This window comes from Manis javanica, chromosome 6, assembly GCF_040802235.1.
Source record: "Manis javanica isolate MJ-LG chromosome 6, MJ_LKY, whole genome shotgun sequence".
Taxonomy (NCBI): Eukaryota; Metazoa; Chordata; class Mammalia; order Pholidota; family Manidae; genus Manis; species Manis javanica.
This window is the reverse complement of record NC_133161.1, coordinates 119,156,513-119,172,650: the sequence shown is the minus strand read 5'-3', so window position 1 is coordinate 119,172,650 and position 16,138 is coordinate 119,156,513. Positions and strand designations below refer to the sequence as shown.

Sequence of the window (16,138 nt, the reverse complement as noted above, 5' to 3'; positions counted from 1 at the left end):
AAACCTAAAGGAAAGGTTTTTGTAGTCTCTTCAAAGAAGTTTTATGATTCCTGTACTTTTATATATTAAATCATTTTTTCCTTGTTTATTTTTTAGTTTATACAGTAATGATTATATTTACATACTTAAATTGAAATTTACTTGAATACTTCACATTTGCTACTTTTTATTGGTCTTAATAGTTGGACCATAATATTTAAGTGTGAATTTATTAGTTCTATTTCTTTAATAGGATTTTTTTATCCTTTAAATAGGAATGGATTGTAATTGGGCAAGTTGATATGGAAGCTCTAGTGGGAAAGCATCTTTTTACTGTACAGGATTGGGAGAAAAATTTTAAAGCACTGAAAATAAAAGGGAAAGAAGTAGAACGACTTCCAAGGTACTGAAAGTAAAAGTAACATTTAGTAGCTGTAACAGTTTTGCCATGGGATATAAGGGTACTCTTCATGTAGTGATATTGAAGTCAAGTCGTCATCTTACCTTCTCTAGAGTTCAGCTCTAACACTTGAGTATTACCTGAGTAGGGCATTGCTGAGACTGAAATAATTTCTCTTCTAGGAGTTCTGCTGGCTGAGACATAGTTAGCTAGAATAGTTGGGGCAAGAGGCTTCTATTCAGATCCAGCATGAGGATCTAATTAATATTTGATAGGCATAGGCATATTCTAAGACTGGTACCAATCTGCTGCCGAGAGCATACTAGAGGGTATAAAACTGATGACATTGATTCTCATTTTGTACTGCTCCTCATTTTTTTAGAATGCCCTGGGAGGCATTTAACACTGCGCTGCATGTAGGTATTGCCTTAAATGTGGAGAAGACACTCTGAAGGGCATCTCTTAACCCAGCTACTTGAGAATATATCCCCTATCTGAAATTTATACTACTGGAGTCACTCTTTGTGACAAGCTCTGTGAAAGGCTTTGTTTAATTGTGCACATATTACCTATAAAAGATATTATCACTTTTACTCATTTGTCCATTCTTCCAATAAATAATATTTGGTAAGCATTCATAATATGCAAAACCTTGTCCTGTGAGAGTACAAAGATAAAGATGGGAGAACATCTGAGATCATGTTGCCTGCTCTCTGACATGTGCAATAAGACAAATATATTTGATGATTAAGTTAAACACACATAGAGGTTATGATAGTGGGCTGTGCAGTTGGATGGCTCTTACCAGCTGCATAACTTTGACAATTATTTAAAACCTGTGAACCTCAGTTTCCTCAGCCTCAATATAGTTAAAGCTATTCTATTTATCTCATAGTATTTTGAGGATTAAATTACTGGTACAGGGTGAGTTCTCAAAAAGTTAGTTGTTATTGTTAGTTATTATTAATAGCAGATAGAATAGTCTATATTGCATATTAGAGATTGAAGTAAAGGCTATAGAGATTTACAGGATGTTGACAGCCCAACCATTTGGGGCAAAGTTGGGGAAAATTTACATTAAGATAGAAATACTTGAACTAGGATTTTGGCAGGTAGGAATGAGAATTGGAGGTTAAAGTGGAGCCTCTTAGGAGAGGGATTTATATGCTAAAAATAACAAGTTGGCTAGTGAGATTTTAATTAGAGTGAATTTTTGTTTAGGAACCAGAGGAGATGCTCCTGGAAAGGCACTGATTTGAGAGTCTTAGATTCTAAAAAAAGGTCATTTGGATTTTATTCATGTTAGAATGGTTAGCTATTGAACGTTGCTGAACAGAAGTGTATCAATACCAAAGGTAAACATTAGGAATCTGGAAATACTGAGTTGTATGGTGGAATAAAGAGGTCCTGGGGGAAGAGGGGTTTTAGTCTGTCATCGTCTGGAAGACCAGTAATAATTAATTGAGTAAGTTGTTGGTACTCAAAATGGGGAGGAAGAAATATCATGAGGTATGAAGAGGTCTTATTTTTGAAGGAAGATGAGGGATGAGGAATAGAGAAGTTTGCCCTTAAATGGTTGGGATAATGATAGTACCCTAATAATTAGTTTGAAGTAAGGAAAAGATGGTGCTTTTGTAATGTTTGTTCATGAGGTTTCTCTTCTCTATTAGATACTGTCTTTGATTTCAATCTTGCCTATTTTGTTTGACTTTGTTTTCACCTAATAGCTCAAGGACCTCTACTGCTGCTATCACTAATACTAGTTTGTGCTTTACTGTAGACAGCTTTCCTATGTGCTTCTCTGCCAAAGTTCAGCAAAACAAAAGAATGCCTGTCCCACATTCCATTTTCCATTTTGCTATTTCTTGCTAATAAATTAACATGTATTCATCTGAAGCTAATATATACATACCTACGCACAGATATTTACTTTATGGGCACTTTTTGGAAATATGTTGAAGACTAGAAAAGCTACATTCTAAGGATTACAGATACCTTAGTAAAATGATAACATTTTGGGGTAGGCTGTCTATGGCTATCTCATTCTATCTGTGGCCTAATGAAGCCTCAGTTGCATATTACCAATATTTTCAGTAAAAGGTGAGTATTAGATTTGTCCACAAAACTATAGCATTGAGTATAGCTCTGTTGTAATCATATCACTTTATGACAACTCATTAGAAAAATGTGGTATAATGTGATTTTTTAGGTTTACCAAAATAATCTGTCTTCATTATCACATATTAGAATCTTGACACTTTGTGTCAGGATTTCAAAAATTATAAAAGTTCACGTTTCAGGCAAATTGGCTCTTATGTTTTGGTGGTTAAGAATTGGAATTTAAAACTCTCCAGTTAGTGGGTGTTTGAGAATAGATAAAGCTTTAAGAGAAAAATACATTTTTATAGTAAAACTGAGTATTTAACACATCTAACTTGCTTTCTAAGAATATCACTTGCCTCAATGCTTTAAAATGTCATGTACCTTTCCAGATAATCTTTGTGACCAAAATTTCTAGACCTTTTTTTTAAGCTTTGTGTAATTTAAGATAAATATGAGATTTTCTTTAGATGAATGAGTTTGGTTCAACTTCTGTTTGCTTAGAACATTACAATTTACATTAAGGGTACCATGCAAGAGCTAGTGTTTTTTTTTAAAAAAGCCTTTTTTTCTCATTATTAAAGTAGTACATTTGTTTTATAAATTTTTTGAAATATGGAAAAGTACAATGACACTTGCTGTTAATATTGATATTTTGAACATACTAGTACATAGCTTATAAAATTTTTCATTGTACTGTATCTTGCTGTTTTTATTTAACACCAGTCGTTAGTGTTTTGCTCTGTTATTACCTGATACTCAGCAATGTGATTTTTAATTGTATGTATATATAATAATGTATTTAGCCACTCCTATGTTTAGCTTGTTTCAAATTTTTGACTGTTAAAATTGGTGCTTTGATGAAGATATTTGTATATAACTCTGGGAGTCTGCCCTAAAAATTTCCTTAGGATTAATTCTAAAGGTGAAGTTATTAAGATAAAGAATATACCTATTTTAAAATTTGATATATATTGCTAAATTGCTCTTCACAAAAGTTGCATTATTTTATATTCTGACCAACACTTCTGAGAATTGTTTGCCCACACAATTGAAGATACAAATTAAAAACTCCTTACATTTTGTGAATTTGATAGGTATAAATGGTATAAATAGGTATAAATGGGATCTTATATGTTTTATTGACTTAATACCTTGATAATATACATTGACTTTCTGTCTTTGTTTTCTTTCCCTTACTGTTTGTGTTTTGACTACAGGATAGTAGATTTATTTTATAAATAGTTAAGTAAGTACTTTACATGCTGTGACAAGTAAAGCTCATAAGTATTCATGTTGATACTTTATGATATAGATGTGATATTCATAATTCATAATGTGTTGCCTTTTAGAAAATTGATACATAGGATGAATAAAAACTAGTATTATAATAAAATCATTGTTTAATGAAAGCTTCATAATATATGTAGGCCATTTTTGAATAAAATCTAAATGTGCTTAAAGATTAGGGTAATAATTTTGAGTTATGTTTTAATATATAATGTATATATTAATGTATAATATATAATATATAATATATAATAATATTATAATGAGACTTTTTCTTTAATTAGTCTTTTTCATCAAAATATGTCCATTGGCATTTTTCAGTGCAGTGAAGGTAGATTGTTTAAATATTAATTGTAACCCGGTGAAGACTGTGATTGATGATCTCATCCAGAAGTTATTTGATATGCTTGTTCTTTCTTTGAAGAAGTCCATCCAGGGTAAACACACTTTTTATTTTTATTTTTAATTAATTTTATGTATAAAGTCTTGTACTTTGATAGTTATGAAATATGAATCCCAATGATGATTTAAAACCAAAACTGATATGAAAATGTTATGAAATACAATGTGCTTAAAATGATAATTTTAATAAAATAGGGAAATCCATGTTCAATTCCTAAGGGGTCTAACAATTGAAGCCATTTTTATTATTTGCTCTGAGCTAGTATCAGTTTGTTCTGTGTGTTACTGAGAAAGGCAGATAATTTTGGTATAGTGTATTGCTCCTTTTTTCCAAAATACCATATTGTTTTCTTTTTTTGCTTTAACTGAGATGTTTTAGCATATTATTTACAGGACTGAAATAGTTACCAATTTTTAGTAAAATTTACTAAGAGTCAGTACATCTTAACTTTCAAAATTTTTAAGTATAATGTGAAATGACTAAATTTTGATGAGAAGAAATTACTTGTTTTAATTTTAGTTATTTTGAAATTTTGTATGAAAGCAAATTATAGCTTCATATTTAATGTATTTCATGTAGTGATAACTTCTAATACTCCTTAATTTAGAGATTAGATAATTAAATATTTTTAGTGATAATATTTCTTATATTTCAATGTTACCTATTCAGCTCATTTACATGAAATTGATACATTTGTTACTGAAGCTATGGAAGTCTTAGCAATCATGCCACAGTCTGTTGAAGAGATAGGTGATGCCAATTTACAATATAGTAAGCTACAAGAACGCAAGCCAGAGGTGAGAATCACAAAGTAATTATTTATTTATTACTGTACTGGAGATGTTTAAATTAGGTGATTCTATATGACCAGTTAGGAATATCATGTAATTTCAATATTATAAGGGATTCCATATGATCTGTTCCAATTGTTCAGCTCATGACTGGACTCTTGATACTATGTTGGTATAATGAAACAGTAACAATAATGCTTATTGTTATCTTTGGTAGTCATTGTGGCATATTAGAATAAGACTAATCTTAAATAATTCATGCTGTTACTTCCAAGGTTTCAATTTTAGGGTGTTAAAGCATGAAGGTAGAGGTGAATTATGCATACACACACACACATACACATTCACATATGATGGAGGAGCTCATAAGTAGAGACTAAGATAAAAGACTAGTAAAGATTAATAAAAGCAGTATCTAGAAAGCTAGAGCCCAGAATAAGCAAGACAGTTTTACAAAACATGATGATTTTAGTTGTTTAGAGGAAGAAGGAAAATGTTTCAAATCAGAATATACATTTTTATATGTCTCTACTATGTGATGGACTTAAAATTATAAAGATACTTTAGAGGTATGTAAAATAACATGCCTTCATGGTAAGAAGCAATTAAAAATTTTTATTTAGCAGGCTGAAAGATACAAAGGCAAAATAACATGCTACCTAGCAGAAGGAATTAACTAAAGAAGAAACAGTATTATGAGCTATGGTAGTTAGCTAAATCACATAGGCATTCATCCATCTATTTATTTGACAGGTATTTATAGGTCACCTGATATGTCCCATGCATTGTGTTAGGAGTTGGGGTTGCAGCTTTAAACATTCTTTGTTGTGGAATATGCATTTGTGCATCTGTGTGTGTACAGGGGTGGTGGAAAGAGCAGTTAGAGAAATGAGAGAACGAGTATGCTCAACTGGGGGTTGTTACATAGGGTGAGTGATCATGGGAGAGCTCAGGTGACATCTGAACTGAGACCCGAAAAATAAAGAGCCAATCATTCTGAGATTTGGGGGGCAGATTATTCTAAGCAGACTGAACAGCCAGTGAAAAGAAAGGTCTTAGAAAAGGAGCTTGGTATGCTCCAGGGAGAGATAAATGTAAATACTGTCAAGGAAGTTAGATCAAGACCACCCTATCATTCAAGGAAGAAAATGGTCTGAGGTGAATTTGTAGAGGTAGACAGAGGCCAAAGTATGACCGCACTTTTAGATAATCATAAGGAGTTTGGATTTTTTTTTCTAAGTGTAATAAAAAGTTCTTAGAGGGATTTAAGCAGTGGGGTGACACTAAGTGGTTTACATTTTGAGGTGATTACTCTGGCTGCTCAGAAGAGAATGGATTGGAAGCATGCAGAAGTAGCAGAAAGTCCAGTGAGTAGGATATTGCTGCTGGTGGAGGAGAGATGATAGGAGCTTGCACTGTGTAGTAGCAAAGCAGATGAAGAGAACTAGAGAAGGTGGTGATACGGTTTAGAGTTAGAATCAAGATCTTCTGATGCATTAGGTAGCGGGGGGATTAGATAAAGAGAAATAAACAAGTCTTCTAGGTTTTTGGCTTGAGCAGGTGGGAAGCTAATGGTAACATTTGTTGAGATGAAGATGAATAGAGGAGGAATGTGTTTGGAGATTGGAAGTGGTAGAGATTGAGATGTCAGGTACAAATTAAATTAAGGAATATAGAATTTAGAATAAAGGTAGAGACTAGAGATCTATATATAAAAATGGAAGTCATCATCTTTATATCCATGATGTTTGCAGCCATGAGTTTGAGCATTCCGAAATTGAGAGTTCAAGCATAGGAAGACGCAGCAAAGGAGATTGGAAATGAAGTGGTAGGAAAGACTGAAGTTGTATTATCACAGAAACCAAGAGAAGAGAAATAGATGCTGTATGCTGGAACATGTGAGGCAGGAAGTGCATGAGACAGTATAAGCAAGGAAGTAGGTCATGGGAACCACTTTAAGGATCTTAGACTTGATTCTGTGGACTTCTGGGCGTTATCACTGGAGTTTAAGCAGGAAGATGTTACAGAATTGTGTTTTGCTACATCTGTTGGTATATGGATTTGAAGGAGTAGGAATGGAGGCAGGTAGACTAGGAAATTGTTTTAACGTTTTTTAAGGCTAATCTAAGTTCTCTTCACATATAGGAAACTAGAATCCTACTCTTTTTTTTTTTTTTGTCTTCTATTACTGATTTTCCTGGTACATCATGGCCTCCTTGTCCACTGGTTTTCTTGTCACTCAGATGGAACTGATCCTGCCCAGGAACTGCAAACTGGTCACTGAGATATATTTGAATTTCTTTTTTTTTCATATCTATTATGTGTGCACAGTGATTTAAAAAAACTTTCAGTGGTTTTATTGCTTTGTCAGTAGTAAAAGTGCGTGTATAAATTATAGGATACTGTTGTTTTAAGGTGCTTTAAAAGGTGAAGAAGCAATTCAAGAGTTTATTTAGTACTTGTTGATTTCCACCCAGACTGTTTAACAAACTGCTTATTATATGTGATTCAGGGCGTTTCTAGTAGAAACTGAATGCAGGAGCTTGATTACATTTGTTCAGTTGTCTGTTTCTTGAGAACCTTTTTTCATGAAGTTCCCTTATCTATTAAGGAGGATAATTTACTTATGCCCTTAGATAATCACTAATCTTAGTTCTTTTAGAAGCCCTTTTAGCATTTTCTTGAGTAGAACATTTATAATAAGAACTTTTTGTCCTCATGGGTTCACAGTTTCATTCAGTTTCATATTACCACTTTTATTGTCACCTTTAATCTTTGATGTTAGGGTACCTTAGTTGAGTTATTAGAAACTTTATATCCAGAAATTTATTTATTTAAAAGCAAAAATCTTGATTTTTTTCAAAAAAGGAAATCATGGAGTAAATCCAAATAAATGGAATCTTAATAAATTTGATAAAATAGGTTGTTTTCATGTGTTACTTTTCCAATCTTTAGATTTTGCCCTTATTTCAAGAAGCTGAAGATAAAAACAGACTTTTGCGAACTGTGGCAGGTGGAGGTTTAGAAACAATTAGTAATCTGAAAGCCAAGTGGGATAAATTTGAGCTGATGATGCAAAGTCACCAACTTATGATTAAAGATCAAGTAAGAACCTTTTAGTCATTTTGGAAATTAAATTTTTTCTCACTTTTCTCACTTAAGATGTCTTGTTTATTCTATTATAGTTTAGGATTATAAGAATTTTACATTGCTGATAAAATTGATCTCCCTTTATACATTTTATATAAATGATCATTTCACAGTTTATCTTCACTTCCTATCATATCAAGAATGTATGTAAAATGTTTCCAGTCTGTCTTATGAATGAATTTGCTTATCTACTATGTACGGTATCATTTAATCATACAACCTGGAAGTTGTACTCATCTTTTACATTCATATCCAACTGACCAGAAGTTAGTCTTATGGCCTTGAGCTGCATGTGACACTGAGAAATGCCTTTATTAGTTAGCAGCTATATACTGAAGTATAACAATTGGCAGTCATTAATCAAACACTTTTTTATCATGTCAACTTTGTTGATAGTTGTGGTGATGCTGCTAATCACATGAATGATTTTTAAATGATGTTGTTTGCAGTATATCTTTTGTTATTATGAACTTATGGTTTTATTTTGTTTTTTGAATTTTTTATTGAAATCAATAATTAAAATCAATCTTGAAAATTTAGTATTGATAATTTTTCACCTTTAAATAGAAAAATGTGAAAGTAAAATGAGATTTTGCTCTGAATTAAATTAAGTAAATTTTATTGGTTTATAGATTGAAGTGATGAAAGGAAATGTGAAATCACGTCTTCAGGTTTATTATCAAGAATTAGAAAAATTTAAAGCTCGTTGGGACCAACTGAAGCCTGGTGATGATATTATTGAAACTGGCCAGCAAAATACTCTTGATAAGAGTGCAAAGTCAATAAGAGAGAAAAAAATGGAGTTTGATGATCTTGAAGTCATAAGAAAAAAGCTGGTGTATGTTTTTTCTTTTTAATTGATAGTACTCATTTTGAAAAAATATGTTTTGTATTTATATATGACTAATAATTTTCTTCTGTTTTCCAAATGTCTTTCTATATAAACTTAAGCAGTTTTAAAAATATAAATAATACGTGCTCATGCTACTGCTTTCTTAGGTGTTGTGGTTGGATTATGTAAGGATATTATTAAGAGAAAAGCAAATTTTTGGTTAGGCCTAGAAGAACAGAAAATTCAATTTACTTAAAAGGGAGTTGGAATACTTGCTTTCTATGATCTCACTGTATTTTAAAATAGAATATATAAAATTAATGGAAAATTACTTTCAGGGCCTCTGAGAAAAAAATGAATCTAAGCAAAATAATGAGACTTTAAAGAAAAAAATTGTTTTATGTTAAAATAATACAAGTTATTAAGCATTGCTTTAGGTTTGGTCTATTTAGGCAAATTAATTTGTGAAATAGTTGCCTTCATAGGTGAGTGGAGTACCACATTTATTAAATGGCAGTATAATAATTAGATGGAGGATTTCTTATATTGTGGAAGCTAGAGCTCTTTTAACTGAGAAGCATATTAATAAATATTAATATGCTTCTCAGATCAATCCATAAAGTTATACAGTTCTGGAGATTTACATATGCTATATATGACATATATATATTATGTACTGAAAGTATATTTATCTATATATTACCACATCCACTTGACTCCTGTGGGAAAAATGCCTGTTAACGAATTTCAAAGAGTCCATACCTAAGTGGTTCAAGTGAAATTCTCATGTAGAGTAGGCATCGACTCCCACTGTTCATCTCCACTCTCGAATGCATACACACACATACACACACACACACAATACAGTTAAATAACATTGATATTTAACAGTTTTCCTTTGTTTTAAATCTAATGATATTTCACTATTTCTTTCCATAGTGATGATTGCCATCATTTTGGACTAGAAGAGCCCAACTTCTCTTTGGCACATAGCATCTCTAAGGACATTGAGAGCTGTGCACAAATTTGGGCTCTTTATGAGGAGTTTCAGCAAGGATTTCAGGAAATGGCCAATGAAGATTGGATTACTTTTCGGTTTGATTAATAAATAATAATTGGATTCTTACAATTTGGTAGTGTTTTTTGGGATATAAATTTTAAGATGTGTTTCCGGTATTTTATAGGACTAAAACATATCTGTTTGAGGAATTTTTGATGAATTGGCATGACAGATTAAGGAAGGTTGAAGAGCATTCAGTAATGACAGTTAAATTACAGTCAGAAGTTGACAAATACAAAGTAAGATGTGTTACTTATTCTACTATTTTAGAATGAAGTTTGGAACTTTCATGTATCTTTAATTATGTAGTGACTGAACTGTAATTTTAGTTTATATATTTTTTAATGATTCTCTTACATGAAAAAAATAGGAAGTACAGAGTAAGCCATAGAAAGCATTGATGTTTCTGCTACTATTTGAAAGAAGTTTTAACTCAGAAATTTGTGGTTAAAGTCATAACTTGCAGTGTTTATACATCCTCATGTAATTTAGGATATGGGTCATTTAGCATATTTAGGACATAGGTCATACCTAAAATAATGAAAATAGAAATATTTTAGGTTATATTTTAAAATACGTCAAGTTATAAAGGAAATTTGCATGTATCCTCATCAGTGTTGAGTAAAAAGTTTTATACAATTCCATTTAAGAAATTGATTTTCAAGATTGATAAGGTAATGAAGTAATTAAAGTTCTTATAGCTAATTATCAAAAAAATAATTTGTATTTTGATGAGCTATATTTATGTGTATACATCCATCCTTTTTTTCTCTTTTTAACAGATCACAATTCCTATCTTGAAATATGTGAGAGGAGAACATCTTTCTCCAGATCACTGGCTTGATCTTTTTCGTCTACTTGGCCTTCCTAGGGGAACTAGTCTGGAGAAATTACTGTTTGGAGATCTGCTTAGTGTAGCCGATACAATTGTTGTCAAAGCTTCAGACCTTAAAGTAAGAATTGCTTTTATAAATATCTCATTAATCTAACCTTTATATTTTATTTAAATAAAATAGCAAGCTAAATTTTTTCTTGCCTTAAAATGGTTGCAATACCCCATTATTCCATTTTTCTTTCATTAGTAATACATCTGGATCTGTATGGAAGTATAGAAATAATATAAGCCCCTTTCTTGAGAGAGAGAAAAAATATGAGGTAAAAAAAAAAGCCTTGCTTCAAAAAGGGAGTTAGCATTAATAAAAAAGCAAACAAATTAAAATCATTTTACATAATATACACTTAAAGTCATGGGTATATTATAAAAGAAGCTCAGGGGTACAAAAGTCCAGGAAGCTAAAGGAAGAACCAGTTTGCTAATCAGGCTTAGAAAAGGTCTCAAAAGTAAAACTGCACATTCTATCATAAGTGGCAGATTTTCTATATTGTGTTCTGCCCATTCAATGTAAAAATAAGACTAGGTGTCAAATTGCTTTATTTTGTATCTAAATATGCATACCTTTATGTTTGTTGATAAACCTGGAGCATATTTAGACAGTCATGAGGTAATAAGGCATGACTGTTCTAGGAAATAACTGTAGATCTTTGTTAATTGCTTTAGATGTATCAGAACTTACAATTAAGTTACAATGAAATTCTGATATCTGCAAAATTTTAAATAAGCCAGATTATTTTTGTATTTTGTGATGATCGGTGCTTGAATTTTTTTTTTTAAGAAGTAAAAATCATAAGGCAGAACTTTGCATATACTCTGACCACATGAATCTGGATGCTTAGTATCTTGATACATTAGCCAGTAATTCTCTTGGGTTATATGTATAATATTTCCACTTACTTTTTTTTCTTTATTACTAAAGGCCAAATAAAAATATATCTTTCTGTAAAATAGGTATCTTATAGTTGTATGAGAATGCTGAAGTAATAAATATTGATATTTTGTGTTAAATAGGATTTAAATAGTCGGGCACAAGGTGAAGTTACAATCAGAGAAGCTTTACGTGAACTTGATCTCTGGGGAGTTGGAGCAGTATTTACACTGGTTGATTATGAAGATAGCCAAAGTCGAACTATCAAGCTGATTAAAGACTGGAAAGATATAGTAAATCAAGTTGGAGATAATAGATGCCTTCTTCAGTCCTTAAAGGATTCTCCTTATTATAAAGGATTTGAAGATAAAGTGTCAATTTGGGAAAGAAAACTTGCAGAGTTAGATGAGTACTTACAGCACTTAAATCATATTCAGAGAAAGTGGGTATATTTGGAACCCATTTTTGGTCGTGGAGCATTGCCAAAAGAACAGACACGCTTCAACAGGGTTGATGAAGATTTTAGGTGAGTACAAGTGTGAAAGAAATAGACATATATGGCCGTTTTTTACTGATACTATGAGGTGCTTAAATCAAGCTGATTACTTTTACATTATTAGTATCGTGTGTGTCTTCAACCTACTTCTCTACTGGATCTTTCTGAGAAGCTGTTGTCTTTCATTCAGCCACTTCTTAGATCCTTTTGATCTGGTTTCTGTCTTTACCACTCTACCTAATATTAATAGTATTACTATAGCATAATAGTTATAATAATATTACTAATATATTTCCTAAAGTTACAAATTACTTTTTTGTTATAAATTGGATGGGCATTTTTCATTTTTCATTCTACTTGATCTCTTATTAATATTTAATAGATTTGGACATTTCTTCTTTCTTGGAGAGTCTCTTCCTTTGGTTTCCGTGACTGTCCTCTTTTGGTTCCCTGCCTGTCTCTCTGGTTCTATTACTAGTTCCCAGTTGTCAGGCCTCTCTCAGCACTGAGGTGTGGACATTCTTCGTGTTTCAGCCTTATGTTCCTTTCTCACTTTTCCTTTATTCTTTTCAGTAAAACTTGAAGTATTTCCCTGCTCTAACGATATAGCATGATCTGCTCCTTGTCCATTTCTCTAGCCTTTTCTTGTGCTGCTCTCCTTTTTTGCTTTTGTGACTCTAGCCTTTAGTTTTTCAAACATACCAAGCTCCTTCTAAGAATCTTTGTCAGAAATGATTTCTCTCCTACTCACTGACTTTTCTTTTTACTCATTATTCAGATCTCAGCTTAAATTACTTTCTCACAGTAGCCTTAGGTAAGCGATTTCCTATTAGCCACTGTAGCAATACTTTGTACCTTTCCTTCTTAGCATTTATCATAATTTTATTTAAATATTTTGAGAACATATTTAATATTTTTCTGTGTCACTAGACCATTATCTCTGTGAGATAAGGCTTAATGTTTGTTTAGTGAATGAATGAAATAAGGGAATTTACAAATAGGATGTTAAAAATGGTGATGGGATATTATCAACTTTTGATATTATTTATTAAAAGCATAATGTATTGCTATTAAGACATTTTTCAGTGGGCAAAAAAAAAGTCTCAGTATCTCTTTTTCAGCCAAAAATGGTTAAAGTATATGTGAAAATAACTTTTTTTTCTTCTGTAGATCCATAATGAATGACATCAAGAAAGACAATAGAGTCACAACATTAACTACTCACGCAGGAATCAGAAATTCTCTACTAACAATACTTGATCAGCTTCAAAGATGTCAGAAGTCATTAAATGAATTTTTAGAGGCATGCTTTTAAAAAAATATAATGAATTATAGAGTAATTTAATACCTTAATTTTTTGAAAAGTGAAAGCTATTCTTTTTTTTAAATTTTTATTAGGAAAAACGCTCAGCATTCCCAAGATTTTATTTTATTGGTGATGATGACTTATTAGAAATACTGGGCCAGTCTACTAACCCATCAGTGATTCAGTCTCACCTCAAGAAACTATTTGCTGGTAAGATTTGACATTTATACAAAAGATATTTGTTGAAATTCAACTATCTGCCAGGTATAATGTGAGGCTCTTAGATAGACTTTTGAATAAAAGACAGGTCATACACTCAGAGAATTTAAAGTTTAGTGGTGGAAACAAGATAGTAACTTGACAAATATATGTAACAATTCCTATGGTCAGTGTAAGTATGTGGTGTTATAGCTGTATCTGTGTAGACATTTAACTTAGTTTTGGGGCATCATGAGGCAAGAGATATTTAAGGTGAGAATCTGTGAATGTGTAGGTCTCAGATAGAAGAAATATGGGGAGGTAGAGGGAATAGTCTGTGCAGAGGCTTAGAGGTAAAGGGGAAATTGCATATTCATTATTGAGCTGAAGGTTTCCTCAATGACATCCAAGTGGAGATACCCAATTGGCAATTATCATAAGCAGAGAGACCTGGGGTGGAGACGTAAAATTGGGAGGCATCTGTATATAGACTAAGCTATGGGATTAAGGTGAGATTATCTGGTGGAAAGTGTAGAGTAATAGTGCATATGCTTCATTCCTATCAAAATACTGACAGCATTCTTCAACGAACTAGAGAAAATCGTTCTAAAATTCATATGGAACCACAAAAGACCTCGAATAGCCAAAGCAATTCTGAGAAGAAAGAATAAAACTGGGGGCATTATGCTCCCCAACTTTAAGCTCTACTACAAAGCCACAGTAATCAAGACAATTTGGTACTGGCACAAGAACAGACCCATAGACCAATGGAACAGACTAGAAAGCCCTGATATAAACCCAACCATATATGGTCAATTAATATACGATAAAGGAGCCATGGATATACAATGGGGAAATGACAGCTTCTTCAACAGCTGGTGTTGGCAAAACTGGACAGCTACATGCAAGAGAATGAAACTGGATTATTGTTTAACCCCATACACAAAAGTAAACTCGAAATGGATTAAAGACTTGAATGTAAGTCATGAAACCATAAAACTCTTCGAAGACAACATAGGCAAACATCTCCTGAATATAAGCATGTACAACTTCTTCCTGAACGGATCTCCTCAAGAAAGGGAAACAAAAGCAGAAATGAACTCATGGGACTACATCAAACTAAAAAGTTTCTGTACAGCAAAGGACACCATCAACAGAACAAAAAGGCATCCTACAGTATGGGAGAATATATTTGTAAACAATGTGTCTGAGGGGTTAACATCCAAAATATATAAAGAAAGCAAATAACCCGGTTAACAAATGGGCAGAGAATATGAAGAGACAGTTCTTCCAAAGAAGAAATTCAGATGGCCAACAGACACATGAAAAGATGCTCCACATCATTAATCATCAGGGAAATGCAAATTAAAACCACAATGAGATATCACCTCACACCAGTAAGGATGGGCAGCATCGAAAAGACTAAGAACAACAAATGCTGGCGAGGATATGGAGAAAGGGGAACCCTCCTACACTGCTGGTGGGAATGTAAGCTAGTTCAACCATTTTGGAAAGCAATATGGAGGTTCCTCAAAAAACTAAAAATAGAAATACCATTTGACCTGGGAATCCCACTCCTTGGAATTTACCCAAAGAATACAACTTCTCAGATTCAGAAAGACATATGCACCCCTATGTTTATTGCAGTACTTTTTACAATAGTCAAGATATGGAAGCAACCTAAGTGTCCATCAGTAGATGAATGGATAAAGATGTGGTACATATACACAATGGAATACTATTGGGCCATAAGAAAGAAACAAATCCTACCATTTGCAACAACATGAATGGAGCTGGAGGACATTATGCTCAGTGAAATAAGCCAGGCAGAGAAACACAAATGCCAAATGATTTCGCTCATTTGTGGAGTATAACAATGAAGCAAAACTGAAGAAACAAAATAGTAGCAGATTGAAGAGACTCCAAGAATGAACTAGTGGTTACCAAAGGGGAGGGGTGTGGGAGGGTGGGTGGGGAGGAAGGGAGAAGGGGACTGAGAGGTATTATGTTTGGTACACATGGTGTGGGGGATCACAGAGAGAATAGTGTAGCACAGAGAAGGCCCACAGTGGATCTGTGGCATCTTGCTGCACTGATGGACAGTGACTGCATTGGGGTATGGGTGGGGACTTGATAATATGGGTAAATGTAGTAACCACATAATTTTTTCATGTGAAACCTTCATAAGATTGTATATCAATCATACTTTAATAAAAAAGGAAAGGAAAAGAAAATATAGTGCATATGCTTCAATGTTGTTGAATCATTTTACTTGGGTGATTGCATATGGAATCAGTTTGCTGCAATAATAATGATTGTCTCAAAATGTTTCATCTCTTGGAAAAGACCTATATTTTTCATATTAATAAG

General features: G+C 32.6%; 1 protein-coding gene across 8 annotated transcripts in view; it reads left to right on the top strand.

Moving 5' to 3' along the window:
- Positions 1 to 16,138, top strand: part of DYNC2H1 (dynein cytoplasmic 2 heavy chain 1) — a 347,628-nt gene that overhangs the window by 39,912 nt on the left and 291,578 nt on the right. For all 8 annotated transcript variants that reach the window (XM_073239362.1, XM_073239361.1, XM_073239364.1 and 5 more), the window contains 11 exons: positions 255 to 382; positions 4,091 to 4,206; positions 4,842 to 4,969; positions 7,919 to 8,068; positions 8,746 to 8,951; positions 9,885 to 10,040; positions 10,130 to 10,244; positions 10,788 to 10,958; positions 11,912 to 12,294; positions 13,435 to 13,567; positions 13,663 to 13,780. In XM_073239362.1, the coding sequence (XP_073095463.1) occupies positions 255 to 382; positions 4,091 to 4,206; positions 4,842 to 4,969; positions 7,919 to 8,068; positions 8,746 to 8,951; positions 9,885 to 10,040; positions 10,130 to 10,244; positions 10,788 to 10,958; positions 11,912 to 12,294; positions 13,435 to 13,567; positions 13,663 to 13,780 (1,804 nt within the window). The remainder of the gene's footprint in view (positions 1 to 254; positions 383 to 4,090; positions 4,207 to 4,841; positions 4,970 to 7,918; positions 8,069 to 8,745; positions 8,952 to 9,884; positions 10,041 to 10,129; positions 10,245 to 10,787; positions 10,959 to 11,911; positions 12,295 to 13,434; positions 13,568 to 13,662; positions 13,781 to 16,138) is intronic.